The sequence below is a fragment of the Scyliorhinus canicula genome, chromosome 27 (assembly GCF_902713615.1).
Source record: "Scyliorhinus canicula chromosome 27, sScyCan1.1, whole genome shotgun sequence".
Taxonomy (NCBI): domain Eukaryota; kingdom Metazoa; phylum Chordata; class Chondrichthyes; order Carcharhiniformes; family Scyliorhinidae; genus Scyliorhinus; species Scyliorhinus canicula.
In genome coordinates this window covers 12,626,811-12,644,179 of record NC_052172.1, presented here as the reverse complement: position 1 = coordinate 12,644,179, position 17,369 = coordinate 12,626,811, and the positions used below count along the sequence as shown (strand labels likewise).

At 47.7% G+C, this 17,369-nt stretch overlaps 1 protein-coding gene across 1 annotated transcript in view; it reads right to left on the bottom strand.

Annotated features, from left to right (window-relative positions):
• bckdha (branched chain keto acid dehydrogenase E1 subunit alpha) overlaps nucleotides 1–17,369 on the bottom strand; it is a 64,631-nt gene that overhangs the window by 32,359 nt on the left and 14,903 nt on the right. Inside the window, exons 2-4 of the mRNA XM_038786220.1 lie at nucleotides 9,978–10,154; nucleotides 6,077–6,163; nucleotides 3,390–3,498 (exon numbers count right to left, since the gene is read on the bottom strand). Of these exons, the coding sequence (XP_038642148.1) occupies nucleotides 3,390–3,498; nucleotides 6,077–6,163; nucleotides 9,978–10,154 (373 nt within the window). The remainder of the gene's footprint in view (nucleotides 1–3,389; nucleotides 3,499–6,076; nucleotides 6,164–9,977; nucleotides 10,155–17,369) is intronic.

The following is a 17,369-nucleotide window of genomic DNA, read 5'->3' as shown; positions in this document are numbered from 1 at the left end:
TAGTCTCAGAATCAACTACATCACTCTCCATCTTGATAAAAAATCATATTATGGTCACTCAACATCAAGGGGTCTCATACAAGTAGATTACCAATCATTCCGTTCTCATTGTACAGTGGCCTGCTCTCTAGTTGGTTCCTTAACATACTGGTCCAGAAAACTATCCTGTACACACTCCAGGAATTCCTCGCCTACAGTACTGTGGCTGATTTGATTTGCCCAATCCATATATGCAGATTAAAATCACCCATAATTACAGATGATCCTTTATCGCTAACACCACTACTTTCCTGTTTAATGCCATTCCCAGCATCACCACTGCAGCTTGGGGGGTCTATATACAACACCCTTGGTGTTTCTCAGCTCTACCCATACAGATTCCACATTAAGAAGTCTTCCAGCACCAGGTTACAACAACATTTCCACATCATGGATTCCACATTGTCAGAGCTAATATCCTTCCTCATCATTGCATTGATTTCCTCTTTAACCAGCACTGCCACTGCACCGCCTTTTCCTTTTTGGCTGTCCTTCCTAAATACTGAATAACCCTGGACATTCAGTTCCCATCCCTGGTCACCCTGCAGCCATGTCTCCATAATCCCGATTATATCATACCCGTTCATGAAATAAACGCTTAGTTCATCCGCTTTGTTGCGAATGCTCCACACGTTAAGGCACAAAGCCTTTAAGCTGGTCTTTTTAACATTATTTGTCTCGCTCTCAATATTTTTCACTATGGCCCTGTTTGAATCTGGCCCTTGGTTTCTCTGCCTATCACTTTCCTTATTCCCCTTTCCATCTTTTGTTTTTTGATCTGGTTTCCTCCTCCTCTGAGTCTTTGCATAGGTTCCCATCCCCGTGCCATTTTAGTTTAAACCGTCCCCAACCACTCTAGCAAATAGCCCCCGGAGGACACCAGTCACCGCCACTGGCTATTCACCTTCCCCCTCTGCAATGTCCTGCAACCGTTTGACCCTACCCTAGCACCAGGGAGGCAACATACCATTCTGAAGTGTCGTTTGTGGCCACAGAAACCTATCTATTCCCCTTATAATTGAATCTCCCATATAACTATCGCATTCCCACACGTTTTACTCCTCCCCTCTGCAGCAGAACCAACTGTGGTGCAACAAATTTGGCTATTGCTGCTTTCCCGAGAGGTCATGCCCCTCAACAGTATCCAAAGTGGTTTTACTGGGGAATGGCCACAGGAAGTTCCTGCACTGCCTGCCCAGCTCTCTTGCTCTGCCTGGTGGTCACCCATTCCCTTCCTGCCTGCAGAGTCTGAGCCTGCGGTTTGACCACCTCTCTATACGTGCTATCCACAACATTCTCCGCCTCACGGGTGCTCCACAGTGACCCCAGTGGATAACCTTGAAGTACAGTCACTGCTGTTCAGTGGTAGTCAACGTGCGCACAGTAAGATACCACAAACAGCACAGGAGATGAATAACGAGATAATCTATTGTTTTGGGCGGTCTTTACTGAAGTTAGAATGTTGGCCAGGAAGCTGGGAGAGCTGTCTCCTCTTCCTCAAACCGTACTGTGAAATCTTTCACTCACCTGAATCATTGAAACAAGCGGGCTATGGGTTACACTTTCCATCCAAAGGCCTTAAAAACCTCACAGTACTGTAGTGAAGTACCCATGGAGCCAATGGGTGGGTACTCTCTACCCCTGCCACCCATTGAGCCAGCAGCTTTGCAAGGAGCCTTCCTGTTGATTCCTTTATTTCCCACTTATTTTACTCTGCCGTCATCATTTTTAATCCATGGATATTTAGTGGACATGCGCCTTCAAGTCGGGTGGAGGAAGTGAGGAACTCAAAAGTTGCAAAGTAGTACACTGTGCTATGAAGATTTAGATTTTTGGAACAGAAGAACTCAAGACTTTCTGGCATCCGAGAGATCGGAGGGATTTGGGTCGATTGGTTGGCTGGTGGCCAATGGATTGGCCAAAGACCGTATTCTGCCCGGCAACAGACAGTGATTGGGTCCTGCCAGGTGGGATGAGGGCTCAGGAAACAGAATGCACCTGGAGGCTGACAGCGAGTTTCTCTCTTTCTTTTCTTTCTCCAAAAATGTTTCCTGCTTACTGTTTCTGAATCGGCAGAGAAGTCTTGAGATCCCGATGAATCTACAGTGAAAACCATCACAGGCTGAAAGCAAGAACGCCTAACTGACGGCAGAGACTAAAAAGAATCGAACTGGAAGATGTCCATCTGAAACAGAGACTTTTATCCTTTTACTCTGATGTTATATTATTTTTTTCTAACACTCCTCTTTCCCCTCTGTGTTTGTCTGTCTTGTGTCTCGAGGGTGGGGCAAGTTAAAGAGGGAGGTTTAGGAATTAGATAATAGTTAACCAATTGTATTTGCTGCCTACTTAATTAGTTATTGTTATTAATAAAAATTAATTGTTTAAATTTACAAACCGGGTGACTGTACTTATTGGGCGGCCAACGACTTTGGGTATTTTCCAAGAATTAATTGTTAATTTCAATTATGTTGCAACTCTGGGTCCAATGGGCTGGAATTGCCCAGGGTGTTGTAACAGACTGCTGGGTCATCCTTATGTTGTGGCACTACAGAGCGGATGGCCTTGGAGGCCTTCTTCTGACCAGCACTGGGCATCAAATGTCTGATTGGGGAAGGCACGCAGTCATACAGTGTAGGAGGAGGCCAGGTGGCCCATCACCTCCCTGTGCGGTCCCGTTGAAAGAGTTATCCAGTCGGCTCAACCTTTCTGCTCTTTCCCCATTGTCCTGAATTTTTTTCCCAATTCCCTTTTGAAAGTTAGTACTGAAGTTCCTTCTCTCATCCGCGCATTCCAGGTCAATACAACTCGATGTAAAAAAAAAATTCCCATCTCTCCTCTGGCTATTTTGTCAATTCATTTAAATCCATGTCCTCAGCTTATCAATCCCCCTGCCAGGAGAAAACATTTTCTCTTTAGTTATTCTATCAAAATCCTTTGTGGTCTAGAATGGCTCTATTAAATCTCCCCTTGACTGTCCCTGCTTGAAGAAAGGGCAACTCTAGCATCCCCTCGTGAATGGGGGCCCCTGTTACCAAGCTCGTAACTCTTCAAGGCCTCGACATCCTCACTAAAGTGCGGTGCCTAGAATGCAACACGATGTGGAGATGCCGGCGTTGGACTGGGGTGAGCACAGTAAGAAGTCAATACAGAATGCAACACAACACGGCAGCCAATGCCTCCCCAGTGTTTTATTAAAGGACTGAGCTGAGCTGCTGGCAAGCTCCTCAAATGTTGTTCCTTCCTCCGGAGCCAATGGCAAGTGGGAACCCGCTGGGCGAGGAGCCAGCACGTCACATCAGTTCTGCCGGTCTGTGTTACTCAGATTACAAATGCTGCATTTCACTTACCCGCTTCTCTGTACTGCCCAAACACCAAGTCATTGGGTTCCAGCGCAGCAGCACTGCCAATATGCGTGCCCTCTTCGCCATAGTTGGTCATATAAAAGGATATTCGGCCCTGCAATACAGGGAAGGTGTCTAAATGTGGCACGGGTCAATGAAGAGCACATCGCCAGTAGCAGGACAGGTATTATCAAGGCCAAGTCACACTGAATGGTCGACTAAAAGTCTTGAATTTATACAGAGGCCCGAACAAATCTCAGGAAGGTTAAAGGTGCTAGTCTTTGACGTGTAATCACTGTTATAATATTGAATTATAATATTGGGTGGCACGGTTGCGCAGTGGTTAGCACTGCTGACTCACAGCGCCGAGGATCCGGGTTTGATCCCAGCCCCGGGTCACTGTCCATGTGGAGTTTGAACATTTTCCCCGTGTCTGTTTGGGTCTCACCCCCACAACCCAAAAGATGTGCAGGGTAGGTGGATTGGCCATGCTAAGTTGCCCCTTCATTTAAAAAAAAAAATTAAGCGGCAATTTAGTGTGGCCAAGCCGCATACCCTGCACATCTTTGGGTTGTGGGGGCGAAACCCACGCAAACACAGGGAGAATGTGCAAACTCCACATGGACAGCGACCCAGAGCCGGGATTGAACCTGGGACCACGGCGCCGCGAGGCAGCAGTGCTAACCACTGCACCACCCCAGCGCCAAGTTGCCCCTTCGTGAGAAAAAAAATTGGGTATTCTAAATTTATATTTTAAAAAATAATATTGATAACAGGGCCACCATTTTGTGCACGTCAACCTCCCACAAACAGCAATGAGATAATGACCAGACATTCAATTTTTAGGCTTTGGTTGAGAGACAAATGCTGGCCGAGGATGTAAGATTATTAACAAGGAACTCAATTAATTTGCCATTTGCTGTGTCGCAAGATAGGAAATGTTCAACTAGGGAACAATATAAATTGATACCAAAGCAGAAAGGTTATGGTAAAAATATCTTGTGTTTTACAAACTCTTGCAGCAACTAGAAGCTGATATCTTGAAGGCAGTTTGTGTCGACCAAAAGAGCAGGAATGTAGAAGCCTGTGCAAACAGTCACATCAGGTTTTGAGATGGAGGGGCAAGTAAGACGATAGTGAGTGCAGGAAAACATTACATAGGGCTAGTGTGTTTGCAGGAATTACACCTGGTTGGTTAAGAAAAGTATCCTCACGGCATCATGGCCGTCAGTATGATTAGATATGATGCGGGGGGTGAATTGGATAAGGGCCAGGATAAAATTAACCTGATCCGTATTCCCAAGGCAATGTGGAGGAAAAATATCTAGAGCTCAATACAGTAGTCAGAGTGAGAGGGTAAGCAGCACGGCGGCACAGTGGATAGCACAGCTGCCTCACGGCGCCGAGGTCCCAGGTTCGATCCCGGCTCTGGGTCACGGCTCTCCCCATGTTTGTGTAGATTTCGCCCCCACAACCCAAAGATGTGCAGGCTAGGTGGATTGGCCATGCTAAATTGCCCCTTAATTGGAAAAGAAATGAATTGGGTACTCTAAATTTATTTTTAAAAAGAGCAAGAGCTTCAGAGGATGGGAAATGGCAAGAGCGCGAGAGAGGGCGATAGGGAGAGAGCAAGAGGAAGAGCACAGGCGAAAGTGAGGGTGAGTGCGAGTGAAAGAAAGTAAGAATGTGTGTCTGTGAGAGAGAGGGTGAGAGTTAGAGAAAGTGTGCGGTAGAGAAAAAGAGTGTGCGTGTGAGTTAGAGAAGGAGGAAGAGTGTGTGCCTGGGAGTTAGAAAAGGAGGAAGAGGGTGTGCCTGGAGTTAGAAAAGGAGGAAGAGGGTGTGCGTGAGAGTTAGAGAAGGAGGAAGAGAGTGTGCGTGGGAATGAGAAAAGGAGGAAGAAAGTGTGCGTGGGAGTTAGAAAGGGAGGAAGAGAGTGTGCGTGGGAGTTAGAGAAGGAGAAATCGAATGTGCCTGGGAGTTAGAAAAGGAGAAAGAGTGGGTGCGTGGGAGTGAGGAAAAGAGGAAGAGAGTGTGCATGGGAGTAGGGAGAGGCAAACGAGGGGGGAGTCCTGGTGTGGGAGAGGGAATGAAAGAAAGAGTGAGTGTTTGTGCAGGCGTGCATGCGGGAAAGGGAGACTGTGAGGGTGAAAGTTCGAGAAGTGTACGATTGGGAAAGTGCGATGGAGAGAGAAAGAAACTCGAGACCGAGGACCAGAGTTTGAGTGATGTTGTGTGTGTGTGTGTGTGTGTGTGTGTGAGTGTGAGTGTGAGTGTGAGTGTGAGTGTGAGAGTGAGTGTGAGAGTGAGTGTGAGTGAGAGGGAGAGAGAGAGAGAGAGACAAAGAGAGAGGGGGAAGAGGGAGAGAGATAGAAGTCAGAGAAGGAAGACCAGTAGCTGCAAGCTAAGTTGTGTGCTCTTTTGTCCAGAACTAGTATGGGCAGTAGATATCTCCCATGTTAGGCTGAAAATGATTGGATTATGGGGCCAGTTATACCCCCCCCCCCCCCGCCGAGAGAGTAGACAGAGCTTCGGTTTAACTGATCATCCCAAAGATGAGACCTCCAACACTGCAGCCTACCCTCAGTAGTGCACCAGAGTCAGCCTAGATTATTCTGCTCAAGGTAAACATTAGTGCCTCAGTGACAAAGGCAGAGTAAATATCCAGCTCCTCTCACGATCACTCAATTTCTTACCTGTCGCTGAGACTCGTATAATATGCGGTCCATTGTATTCAGCAGCGTCATTTTCTGATAGAACTTCAGTACCATGTCCTTAGGCAACTGCAGGAAGAACAGAGAGAAAAAAAACAACAAGTGGGACAAGTGAAAACAAGCTGGTGAACAGAACGGTCAACAGTAAGGACAGCAATTTAAGCTCTGATGCAACATTAGAGTGTTGCGAGTTCACAGACCCCTCAAGGGGGAAAGGGGGTTGCCACACTAGAAACTGACACAACTAAACTAGGCCTAAGGGACTAAAATGTTTTCAAGACGCATTGTGTCAATGCAAAGTCATTAAAAAAAACAAATCCATGTTATACAGGGCTGCAGGTAAAGAGCAGGAGAAAGAAGGGGGGGGGGGGGGGGGGGCGACACTTTTCATCCGTTCACGGCTGCGGGATTATCCGGTCCTGCTACCCTGACTGGGCGATCTGGCTGAGTGCCAAATTCTCCGTCCTCGCTAGCAGCGGTAGAGGGGCACACAATCCTGCCCTGAATGAACACAAAAATGGGGCGAAGGACAAAGACTGGATGAATACAATAGTCTCCTCCTACTCACACATGGAGCACGGTGTACAGTTTTGGTCCCCGTATTTGAGGAAAGATGTAATTGCATTAGAGTCAGTTCAGAGGAGGTCACTAGATTGATTCCAGAGATTATGGGGTTTGCCTTATGAAGAGAGATTGAGCAGTTTAGTATCCTCTTTTGAGTTTAGAAGAATGAGAGGAGATCTAATTGATGTATACAAGATGAAAGAAGGTGATGATAAAAGGTATTGACAAAGTAGATGTAGAGCGGGTGTTTCCTCTTGTGGGCAATCTAGAACAAGAGGTCATAGTTTTAGGACAAGGTGTAGCAGATTTAAAACAGAGATGAGGAGAAATCATTTAAGGATGTTAAAGCCCGAGAGAGAGTGCAGAGGAGATTTACTGGAATGATACAAGGAATTTTATATACAAAGAAAGAGAAATTGGGCTTGTTCTCTTCAGAGCAGAGCAGGTTAAGAGGTGAATTGTTGAAGTGTTCAAAATTATGAACAATTTTGACAAGGTAAAGAAGGATATTCTGTTGGTAAGTCAGTGACTATGTGTCACAATTTCAAGATGGTCAGCAGGAGAGCGAGGAGTGAGATGAGGGAAAAGTTCTTTACTCAGAGTTGCTGGGATTTGGAATGTGCTGCCTGGGAAAATGGTGGAGGTGAATTCCATAGGTTTCAAAAGAGAGCTGGACATATATTTGAAAATGGTGAATTTAAGGGCAGCACGATGGCGCAGTGGTTAGCACAGCGCCGAGGACTTGGGTTCGATCCTGGCCCTGGGTCGCTGTTGTGTGGAGTTTGCACATTCGCCCCAGGTCTGTGTGGGTTTCACCCCCACAACCCAAAGATGTGCAGGGTTAGGTGGATTGGCCACGCTAAATTGCCCCTTAATTGGAAAAAAAAAAGAATTGGACACTTTAAATTTATTTTTAAAAAGCGATGAATTTAGAGGACTCCGGAGACAGGGTTGGGGAATGGGACTGGCTAGGTGCAGACACAATGGACCGAATGGTCTCCTTCTGTGCTGTAAAACTCTATGATTCTACAAATAACTTCTCTCAGGCCGAGATTGGAAATTTCTTTTGGGGCTGGGTGTAGGGATCAGGGATCGTCTGACCTGTGGCAGGGATCGTCTGACCTGTGGCACAACACCCCACATCAATATTGTAAGGTCCCTTCCTGATGATTCCCTTATACTCCCATTTCTTTTATTTTGCCATTATCAGTTTTGATCCATGGATGGTCAATGTACACATTCCTTTAAGTCGAGCAGAGGAAGTGAGCAACACAAACGTTACAAAATAGTACTCTGTGGTAGCTTTCAAACAGCAGAATTCAGACTTTATGGCACCTGAGAGATTGGAGGGACTCGGATCAACATTGGTTGGTGGCCAACGAATTGACCAAAAGGCCGTGTTCTGCCTGGCAACAGGTGGTGATAGGGTCCTGGCAATGAAATCTTGTCTTAATTCTGTGTTGTGCGCCCGGATGCTTCAATTGCCCAGGAAATTTTTACTTCCGATGCTTGGTCTGGAACACCCCATTAAATTCTCAGTTGAACTCAGAGTCAGACACTTGGGCCTTACCTGGAATTGTTACAAGGTTTAAACTCTGCTGTAATTTAGTGATTAACCAGCACAACTGAACTGAACACCACAAACAACAGTCGTCAGCACTGTTGCTTCACAGCTCCAGGGTCCCAGGTTCGATTCCCGGCTTGGGTCACTGTGCGGAGTCTGCACGTTCTCCCCGTGTGTGCGTGGGTTTCCTCCTGGTGCTCCAGTTTCCTTCCACAGTCCAAAGATGTCCAGGTCAGGTGGATTGGCCATGCTAAATTGCCCTCAGTGTCCAAAAAGGTTGGATGGGGTTACTGGATTACAGGGATGGGGTGGTGGTGTGGGCTTAAGTGGGGTGCTCTTTCCAAGGGCCAGTGCAAACACTATGGGCGGAATGGCCTTCCTCTGCACTGTAAATTCTATGACACGCCAAATCAATACCCCTCACCCGACCCGACTGTCTCCCATCACAACCACCTTACAACCCGATCACCATACCCGACCCGAGTACTCCCTGATCCGACTACCCCATGCCTGGATGTGCGAAATCCTTGATCCGACCCCATCTCCTCACCCAACCACCCCACTCCCCAACCCAACTACCCCTTGAACCAAACTATGCTGACCAGGAGATCTTGGCCAAATCTACTGGGAAAATGGGAAATCGCTTTATTCAATATTTTCAAATCCAATGATTGGGGAGGGTGGCCATGACATTTTGGCCATGGGGACCTCAGACCATAGACCAGGGGTGGGCAAACTTTTCCGTGCAAGGGCCACATTCAGAAATTCACAATTTTAAAGGGCCGCATAGTATATTAAGTAAAATAATTACTTCGCCCGGTTATGATTCTGGGCGCCTCATATAGAACATAGAACAGTACAGCACAGAACAGGCCCTTCGGCCCTCGACGTTGTGCCGAGCAATGATCACCCTACTCAAGTCAACGTATCCACCCTATACCAGTAAGTAACCCAACAGCCCCCCCCCCCCATTAACCTTAAAAAAATAATAAAAAAAATTTTTTTCAAAAAAAGGGCCGCATAAATGCAGCCCGCGGGCCGTAGTTTGCCCACCCTTGCCATAGACCAAGACACTTGTGCCATCTAGTGGCCAGATGCCATTTCCCAGTGCAATAAATCATTCATTTCAAAGCATTAATTGGGGCTTCAAGTGTGTAGAGTAATATTCCAGCAAGACTGGCAAGCTGCACTATCTGAATGAACAAATGCAAGCAGTGGCATTAGAATCTAGCCAGGGCACCATACCCTGACCATTGGAACTAGAATGAGATGACTTAATAATCTCCACGCGACTGTCTTTCCTCTTTCCGTTATGGTTCCTCTGTGCGTCCAACCCTCTGATACCTCACCAAAGTGGCCATTTTCCGTGCGAGAGCCTGCAGCGAGTTTGCACTGAGCAGCTATTTAAGCACAGCGGGCATCGTGGTGCAACTCAAACTGCTTCTCTTCGCACGTGCATATTCTTCCAATAGGTGTCACTGGGCGATCAGGTGCAGGGTCCCATCCTCAGCCCAGGAATGCCGAAGCCGACAGACATTATAACTTACTTAATCCTGAGATCAGTTCACAGCTCAAGTCACAACAATTTTGATGGATGCTGCCCGCCCATGCAGTTCAGTGCCAACGCCAGGTGGTGCAGCTACCCACGGGTCAGTTCCAAGTAAACGTACACTGAGAAACCCTTTTGCCCCTGAACAGCACCAAATAGCAGCCATTAAGCTTTGATCCCACACGGCGTGCACTGCGACAGCATACCTTAGGGTCTTCGTCCGGGTTCATGATCTGCCCTTGTCGGTCCATTACCCGATAGATGGGGATACCAGATATGACGTTGGGCTGAATGAACTCCAGCCTGTCCACGAACTCTGCGGAGGCGCCTGGGAACTGGGGCTTCTCATCCAGGGACGTGAACTGCTGCTGGTGAACTGCATGCTGGAGACAGAGAGGGGGGAGGGGAGAAGACTGTCATACGCATTGATGGATAACCATAGTAGACTTACTGGGACAAAATAAATGATTGCAAATAAATACGTTTACATACGAAAGATTAATTCAAAAATGTGTAACATTGAGTAGGATATCAGAGGAAGTGGGACGGTGGGTGGGATTCTCCATCCGGTTAGAGCAGTGGGATCCTCCGGTCCTGCCGCAGTGAATAGGTTTGGCTGAGCGCCAAATTACCTGTCCTCACCAGCAGCAGTAGCCGGGCGGATTGGCAGCAGAGAATCCCGGCCAGTATGTTTAGAGACACAGAGTAAACCTCCACGTGGAATAACCGGGAGGAGCGTGAAACAGGTCAGGATCACTGTGAGGCAGACTGGGAGGAGTGTTTTTAAGGTGTTTGAAAAGCTTTTCAATTAACCTGCCTGTATGTAAGTGACAACAGAAGAGAAGCTGGCGAGTCCCGAAGCAAGGAGTATGTTTTATCATCGAACAGACAGGAATTTAAAAAAAATTATTTCATGCGATCCGGGTGTCACTGGCAAGGCCAGAATTTGTGACCCATCCCTTAGCTCACTCGACCATTTCAGAGGGCATTTTTAGAGTCAATCACAATGCTGGGAGTCTGGAGTCACATGTAGGCCAGACAGGGTAAGGACAGCAGATTTCCTTCCCTAAAGGACATTAGTGAACCAGAAGGGTTTTTACCACAATCGGCAATGGATTCGTGACCATTGTTAGACTTGTTTAAAAAACAGATTTTAATTGAATTCAAATCTCACCATCTGCCGTGGTGGGATTTGAACCCAGGTCCCCAGAGCATTACCCTGGGTCTCTGGACCATTAGTCCAATGACAACATTGTGCTAACAGCTCCCACCTACACCCCCATCATAACATTGTTCCTTATCAGATAATGATCCAATTCCCACTTGGGATGTCTCGACTGAACTTGCCTCCACAACACTAAGGCCATGAATTTCAGATCCTAATCACTTAATTCTGTGGGCGGCATGGTAGCACAGTGGCTAGCACTGCTGCCTCTCAGCGTCAGGTACCAGGATTCGATTCTGACCTCGGGCAACTGTCTATGCGGGAGTTTGCACTTTCTCCCCGTGTCTGCGTGGATTTCCTCCGGGTGCTCCGGTTTCCTTTGCGCATGGTGGGTGGATTGGCCGTGCTAAATTGCCCCAAAGTGTCCAAGGTGTGAAGATTAGGTGAGCGAGGTTACAGGGATAGGACTGGGGAATGGGGCTAGATAGAGTGCTCTTTCAGGGGGCCCGTGTAGAATCGATGGGCTGAACAGCCTTCTTCTGAACTGTAGGGATTCTACAATTCTAAGAAACGCTTCTCCTCAGGTTTCTATTGCTTCAACCTGTGTCCTCTGGTCCTCGATCCTTCCACCAATGGGAACAGTATCTCCCCGCTTATTCTCTCCAGACCCCCTCATGATTTTGAACACCTCTACCAAACCTCCTCTCAAGCTTCTCTTCCACAAGGAAAAAGTTCCAACTTCTCCAAACTATCTTAACTGAGGTTCCCTGGAACCATTCTCAATCTTTTCTGCATTCTCTTCATACCATCACCTTTTCTCCTCACCTGCGGCACCCAAAACCCGATGCCCTACTCCAGGGGGACCGTGGAATAGGGTAGGTTGCTCTTTCGGAAGCTGGAGCAGGCTTTATGGAGGAGAGGCGGTGATGTAGTGTGGTACTGTCAGTGGGACTCCCAATCCAGAGCCGCAGGGTAACGCTCTGGGGTCCCGGCTTTGAATCCCACCACTGCAGATGGTGCAATTTGAATTCAATTTTTAAAAAATCAGGAATTAAAAGTCTAACGATGACCATGAAACCATTCCTGATCGTCATAAAATCCATCTGGTTCACTCATGTCCTTCAGGGAAGGAAATCTGCCGTCCTTACCCGGTCTGGCCTACACGTGACTCCAGACCCCACACAGCGATGCGGTTGTCTCTTAACTGCCCCTCCCACTGAAATGGCCCAGCAAGCCACTCAGCTCAAGGGCAATTGGGAATGGCCCACAAATGCTGGCCCAGCCCAGCGACACCAACGTCGCAAGAATGAATATTTTAAAAAGCTGAACAGGAACCAGTGTTTTCCAGAGGTTTAACATAACCTCCCTGCTTTTGTATTCTATTCCTCTTCTAATAAAGTCCAGGGTATTACATGAGTTATTAACTGTCCTGCCACCTTCAATGACCCATGTACATATACACCCAAAGCCCTCTCCTCCCGCCTCCCCTTTAGAAATTCACCCATGGCATCTGCTGTACATTCTGTAGACATATTGGTCATCTTACTTAAAGTAAGGATGTAAATACGTTGGCAGAGGCTCAGAAAGGGTTTACAGACTGGCACCTGGAATGGGTGGGTTGTCTTATGACGAAAGGTTGAACAGGTTAGGCTTGTATCCGCTGGAGTTTACATCCGCTGGAGTTTACAAGAGTAAGAGGCGACTTGATTGGAACCTTAAAGATCCAGAGGTGTCTGGAGAGGGTGCGTGTGGAGAGGATATTTCCTCTTGTGGGAGAATCTAGAACTCAGGAGCACCTACTTAAAACCGAGATCCGAAACTCTCTCTTGACAAAGGGGGTGAAAGCTGAGTTTTTAAAGGCAGAGGTGGATAGATTCTTGGTAAGCAAAAGGGGGGGATGGAGATTTGAGGTTATCATATCAGCCGTGATCTTATTACATGGCAGAGCAGACTCGAGGGGCTGAAAGTCTTCCTCCTGCTCCTTGTTTGTATGTTAACAGGAAATCGTGAGGAGCTCAGTCTTCACAATGTTAGATACCAACATGGCCTGTGGCAGCTTCCAATGGTTTTAAAGGTCCAAACTGTTCTTTTTAATAAATTTAAAGTACCCAGTTCTTTTTCAAATTAAGGAACAATTTAGCGTGGTCAATTCACAATTTGGGTTGTGTAGGTGACATCCACTCAAACACAGGGAGAAGGTGCGGACCGTGACCCAGGGCCGGGATTCGAATCCAGGTCGTCAACGCTGTGAGGCTGCAGTGTTAACCACTGCCCCATTGTGACGCCAAATTTTTTTTTTTTTAACCATGTTCATCCCTCCCTTTGGAAGATACTGTTTTAATTGCCTCTGCACCAGACATCTTCCAGCGCAATGACAGGCGAGGGCCTTTGAAGGCGTCATCTGTTACAGGAATGACATTCTCAGCTATGGTTCCATCACCACGTGTCGTGGCCATTTACATATGGAAATGGCCAAGCAAAGAAAGGACACTACCATGGCCTGATGGGAAATGTGGCTAACTAAGAGATGTTAACTTCAGGTATATGGTCAGCAGAATGCATGACGTTTTGGGCTGTGAGTATGTCATTTACACAATCTGCATGTGACCCCTGTGATTTACCACAAATGTTCTTGATTTTCCGACTGGCCATAAAGAGTCAGACAATAAATGTCTTCAAGGGAAAGACTGACCACGATGCATTAGTAGGATGGAAAGCAACATGTGCCCCTGATAATAACTTATCCTAATCAATTATAGGGACAGGAAGAGGGAAGGAGGTACTGACGTACTCCTGGACAACTGATCCTCAGGTCAGGCATCCTGCAATAAACTAATTTGGACCCCTGTGTGGTGTGCTCCTGAGAAGAAATACGGCCCCTGAGTGAGTTACTATTCTTTGAACATTTGTGACTCAAGGACAGTGATTATGATTAGTGTTGTTCTGTGAGCACAGTGACTGGAAGCACGAGGTCGGTGCCAGCAAGATCTGTATAAGAGACAAAAAGATTTAATCAGCGTGGCCTCGAGGAACAACATCACAGAAGGAAGAAGGCTGCAGCTTGAAGATGGAGTCTGATCCCCACTTCTGCTTGGCCAACGCGAGCAGGTAGTGGCATCCCCGACAAGTCCATTAGATAAGTATTAGCAGCTAAAATCTATGCTCGCAAACTTATAGTAGTAGAATTAGAGGGGAATAGAAGCATTCAGTGATGCAGCGCAAGAGAATCAGTCTTGCAGCAGTCATTAAGATTTTTTTTAACATTTTTCCTAGTAAAGATGTGATTTGATTTAAAGATAAAGTTGCCGTGTCTATCAATTGACTGGAGCAAGTGTCCCGGTGAACGGATGGAACACGGCACTGGAATACGGGAGGTTCTGTGGCTTTGGCAGACCTGTGTCATATTGTTGATGTCTCAGGCGTCAAAGCAGACCCCCATTGGACAGCGGCCATCAGGAATTTTCCACCATCCCTTCATGTGACTGAACCCCAACGTTTTGTTTTAAATTTAGAGTACCCAATTATTTTTTCCCCCCCCAATTAAGGGGCAATTTAGCGTGGCCAATCCGCCTACCCTGCACATCTTTGGGTTGTGGGGGCGAAACCCACGCAGACATGGGGAGAACGTGCAAACTCCACACGGACGGTGACCCAGGTCCAGGATTCGAACCCGGGTCCTCAGCGCCGCAGTCCCAGTGCTAACCACTGCACGACATGCCGTCCCCCAGAACCCGAACTTTCTACGGGGAATAGTTAAGCAGCTGGGCAAACATTTGCCCAGCCTGACGCACATCAGCAAAACCCTGAGACAGTTCTCAAAACAGAAGCGAGCTTGGTATTGGGACATATACAAACAATGGGCCTTTGACACAAGCAGGCACAACTCCAGTCTAACCAAACCCTGGCCCACTACCATCTGGAATCTGCGACTCTTATTTCAGCCAACAACTCCTCTACTGGCTCAGGATCCATTTCACTTCAAATCCGGCGTGATGATACAGAACAGCCAGTCTACTAGCCATAACGGGCACAAACTGATGCCGGGCAGTAGTATATGTAATCTGGAAAGAGGCCCTAACAGTCACATGGGTTTGGAAGATGTATTCCGATTAACTCAAACTCAAATTCACCATACAGATGGCATCATTAGCCCTCCTCATAACCCTCCTCAATATTTGGTGCCACCCCAAATCCAAAGGTTCCAATTACACCTTAGGGTCAGGGCAAACTTCAGACCACAGCTGATGCTGTATCCTGCACCCCTGGGCGGAAGCCTGCACATAATGGGGTCGCCTTTGTTGTGGGTGTAGATCCTATTCCCCAGCAAATGCTCAAGAATGGGAAGAAATCCATACAACTCGGAAAGCCGATGCTAAATGGATGCAAATTTGGTATTATTGCATCATTGGCTGGCCTGCACATGTTCCCACTAATTGGACTGCAAAGCAATACTTTCATGTTACCCCAATGGATGACCTGCGGGTCTATTACAACCGTGTTCTTATTCCCAGGATCCTTAGGCTGGACATTCTCCGACACTTACATCAGGGCATCTGGGCATTTCCAGGTGCCAGGCTGGAGCCCACAGCTCCGTTTGGTGGCCTTTTGTTTCAAACTCCATTGCAGACATAATCTCTAATTGTCCAAAATGTGCTATCCATAGGCAATACCACAAACAGCCCTTGATAGTCTCACCTTTTCCATCTTGCTCATGGCGGCACATTCTGTTCGTCTCCAAGGGTAAAACCTTTCTCACTGTCATTAACTACTCCTCCCGATGGACTAAATAGCCTACACAAGCTTGCCACCCCCACATTGATTCTGTTACACTTCCTGCTGCCTCAGGAAGGCAGACAGCATTATCGGAGACCCCTCCCACCCAGACATTGCCGTCTTCCAGACCCTGCCATCAGGCAGAAGACACAGAAGTCTGAAGACCCGCACATCCAGACACAGGAACAGCTTCGTTCCCACAGCTACAAGACTCCTCAACGACTCCCCCTCGCACTGATCTGTTCCCTGTAAGAACACTATTCACGACGCCCTATGCTGCTCTTGCTCATGTATTTGCTTTGTTTGGCCCCTTGTTCCGCACTGTACCTAATCACTGTTTGTCGATGTACCATTGGTCAATGTACTTTGTTGGTTCTTTATGTGCATACTGTGTACTGTCGGCCGCAGAAAAATACTTTTCACTGTACTTCAGTACATGGTGACAATAAATCAAATCAAATACACACCACAGAGTGTCTGAGATACAGCGAGCTTGTCGAGTAGAATCAAACGCAGCCCTCCAAAGAGAGGTGGATATAAGTAGCGGGCAAAAGAAAACCGATGGATCCGTGTATATAAACTCAATATTACCAGCAGTTTGCATCAGAGCTGCTGACACGGTCACTTCACGTGAAATCAAAAACAACTGCCAAAACTATTCAAGGCAATGGGATTTCAATCGGTGCCAACTGATCAGAGATGGATTTGTACCTGGTAATCAGAGATCGCACTAACTGCTCTGCCCTTGCTCAAGGTTAGGATTATTCCTGCTCCCCCCCAGCCCCTTTTCTCAATGTCACCTTGGATCAGCCAGTAACACTGCAATGTTCAAGTCAACAAACTATGGAGTCAGCCCCAGCACAAAACAAAAAAACCAGGCTGACTCCCTGGTACTGTACTGAGGGAGTGCTGCACTGTCAGAGGGTCAGTACTGAGGGAGTGCTGCACTGTCAGAGGGTCAGTACTGAGGGAGTGCTGCACTGTCAGAGGGTCAGTACTGAGGGAGTGCTGCACTGTCAGAGGGTCAGTACTGAGGGAGTGCTGCACTGTCAGAGGGTCAGTACTGAGGGAGTGCTGCACTGTCAGAGGGTCAGTACTGAGGGAGTGCCGCACTGTCAGAGGGTCAGTACTGAGGGAGTGCCGCACTGTCAGAGGGTCAGTACTGAGGGAGTGCCGCACTGTCAGAGGGTCAGTACTGAGGGAGTGCTGCACTGTCAGAGGGTCTCTACTGAGGGAGTGCTGCACTGTCAGAGGGTCAGGACTGAGGGAGTGCCGCAAGAGGGTCAGTACTGAGGGAGTGCCGCACTGTCAGAGGGTCAGTACTGAGGGAGTGCCGCACTGTCAGAGGGTCAGTACTGAGGGAGTGCTGCACTGTCAGAGGGTCTCTACTGAGGGAGCGCTGCACTGTCAGAGGGTCAGTACCTAGGGAGTGCTGCACTGTCAGAGGGTCAGTACTGAGGGAGTGCCGCACTGTCAGAGGGTCAGTACTGAGGGAGTACTGCACTGTCAGTGGGTCAGTACTGAGGGAGTGCTGCACTGTCAGAGGGTCAGTGCTGAGGGAGTGCTGCACTGTCAGAGAGTCAGTACTGAGGGAGTGCTGCACTGTCAGGGGGTCAGTACTGAGGGAGCGCTGCACTGTCAGAGGGTCAGTACTGAGGGA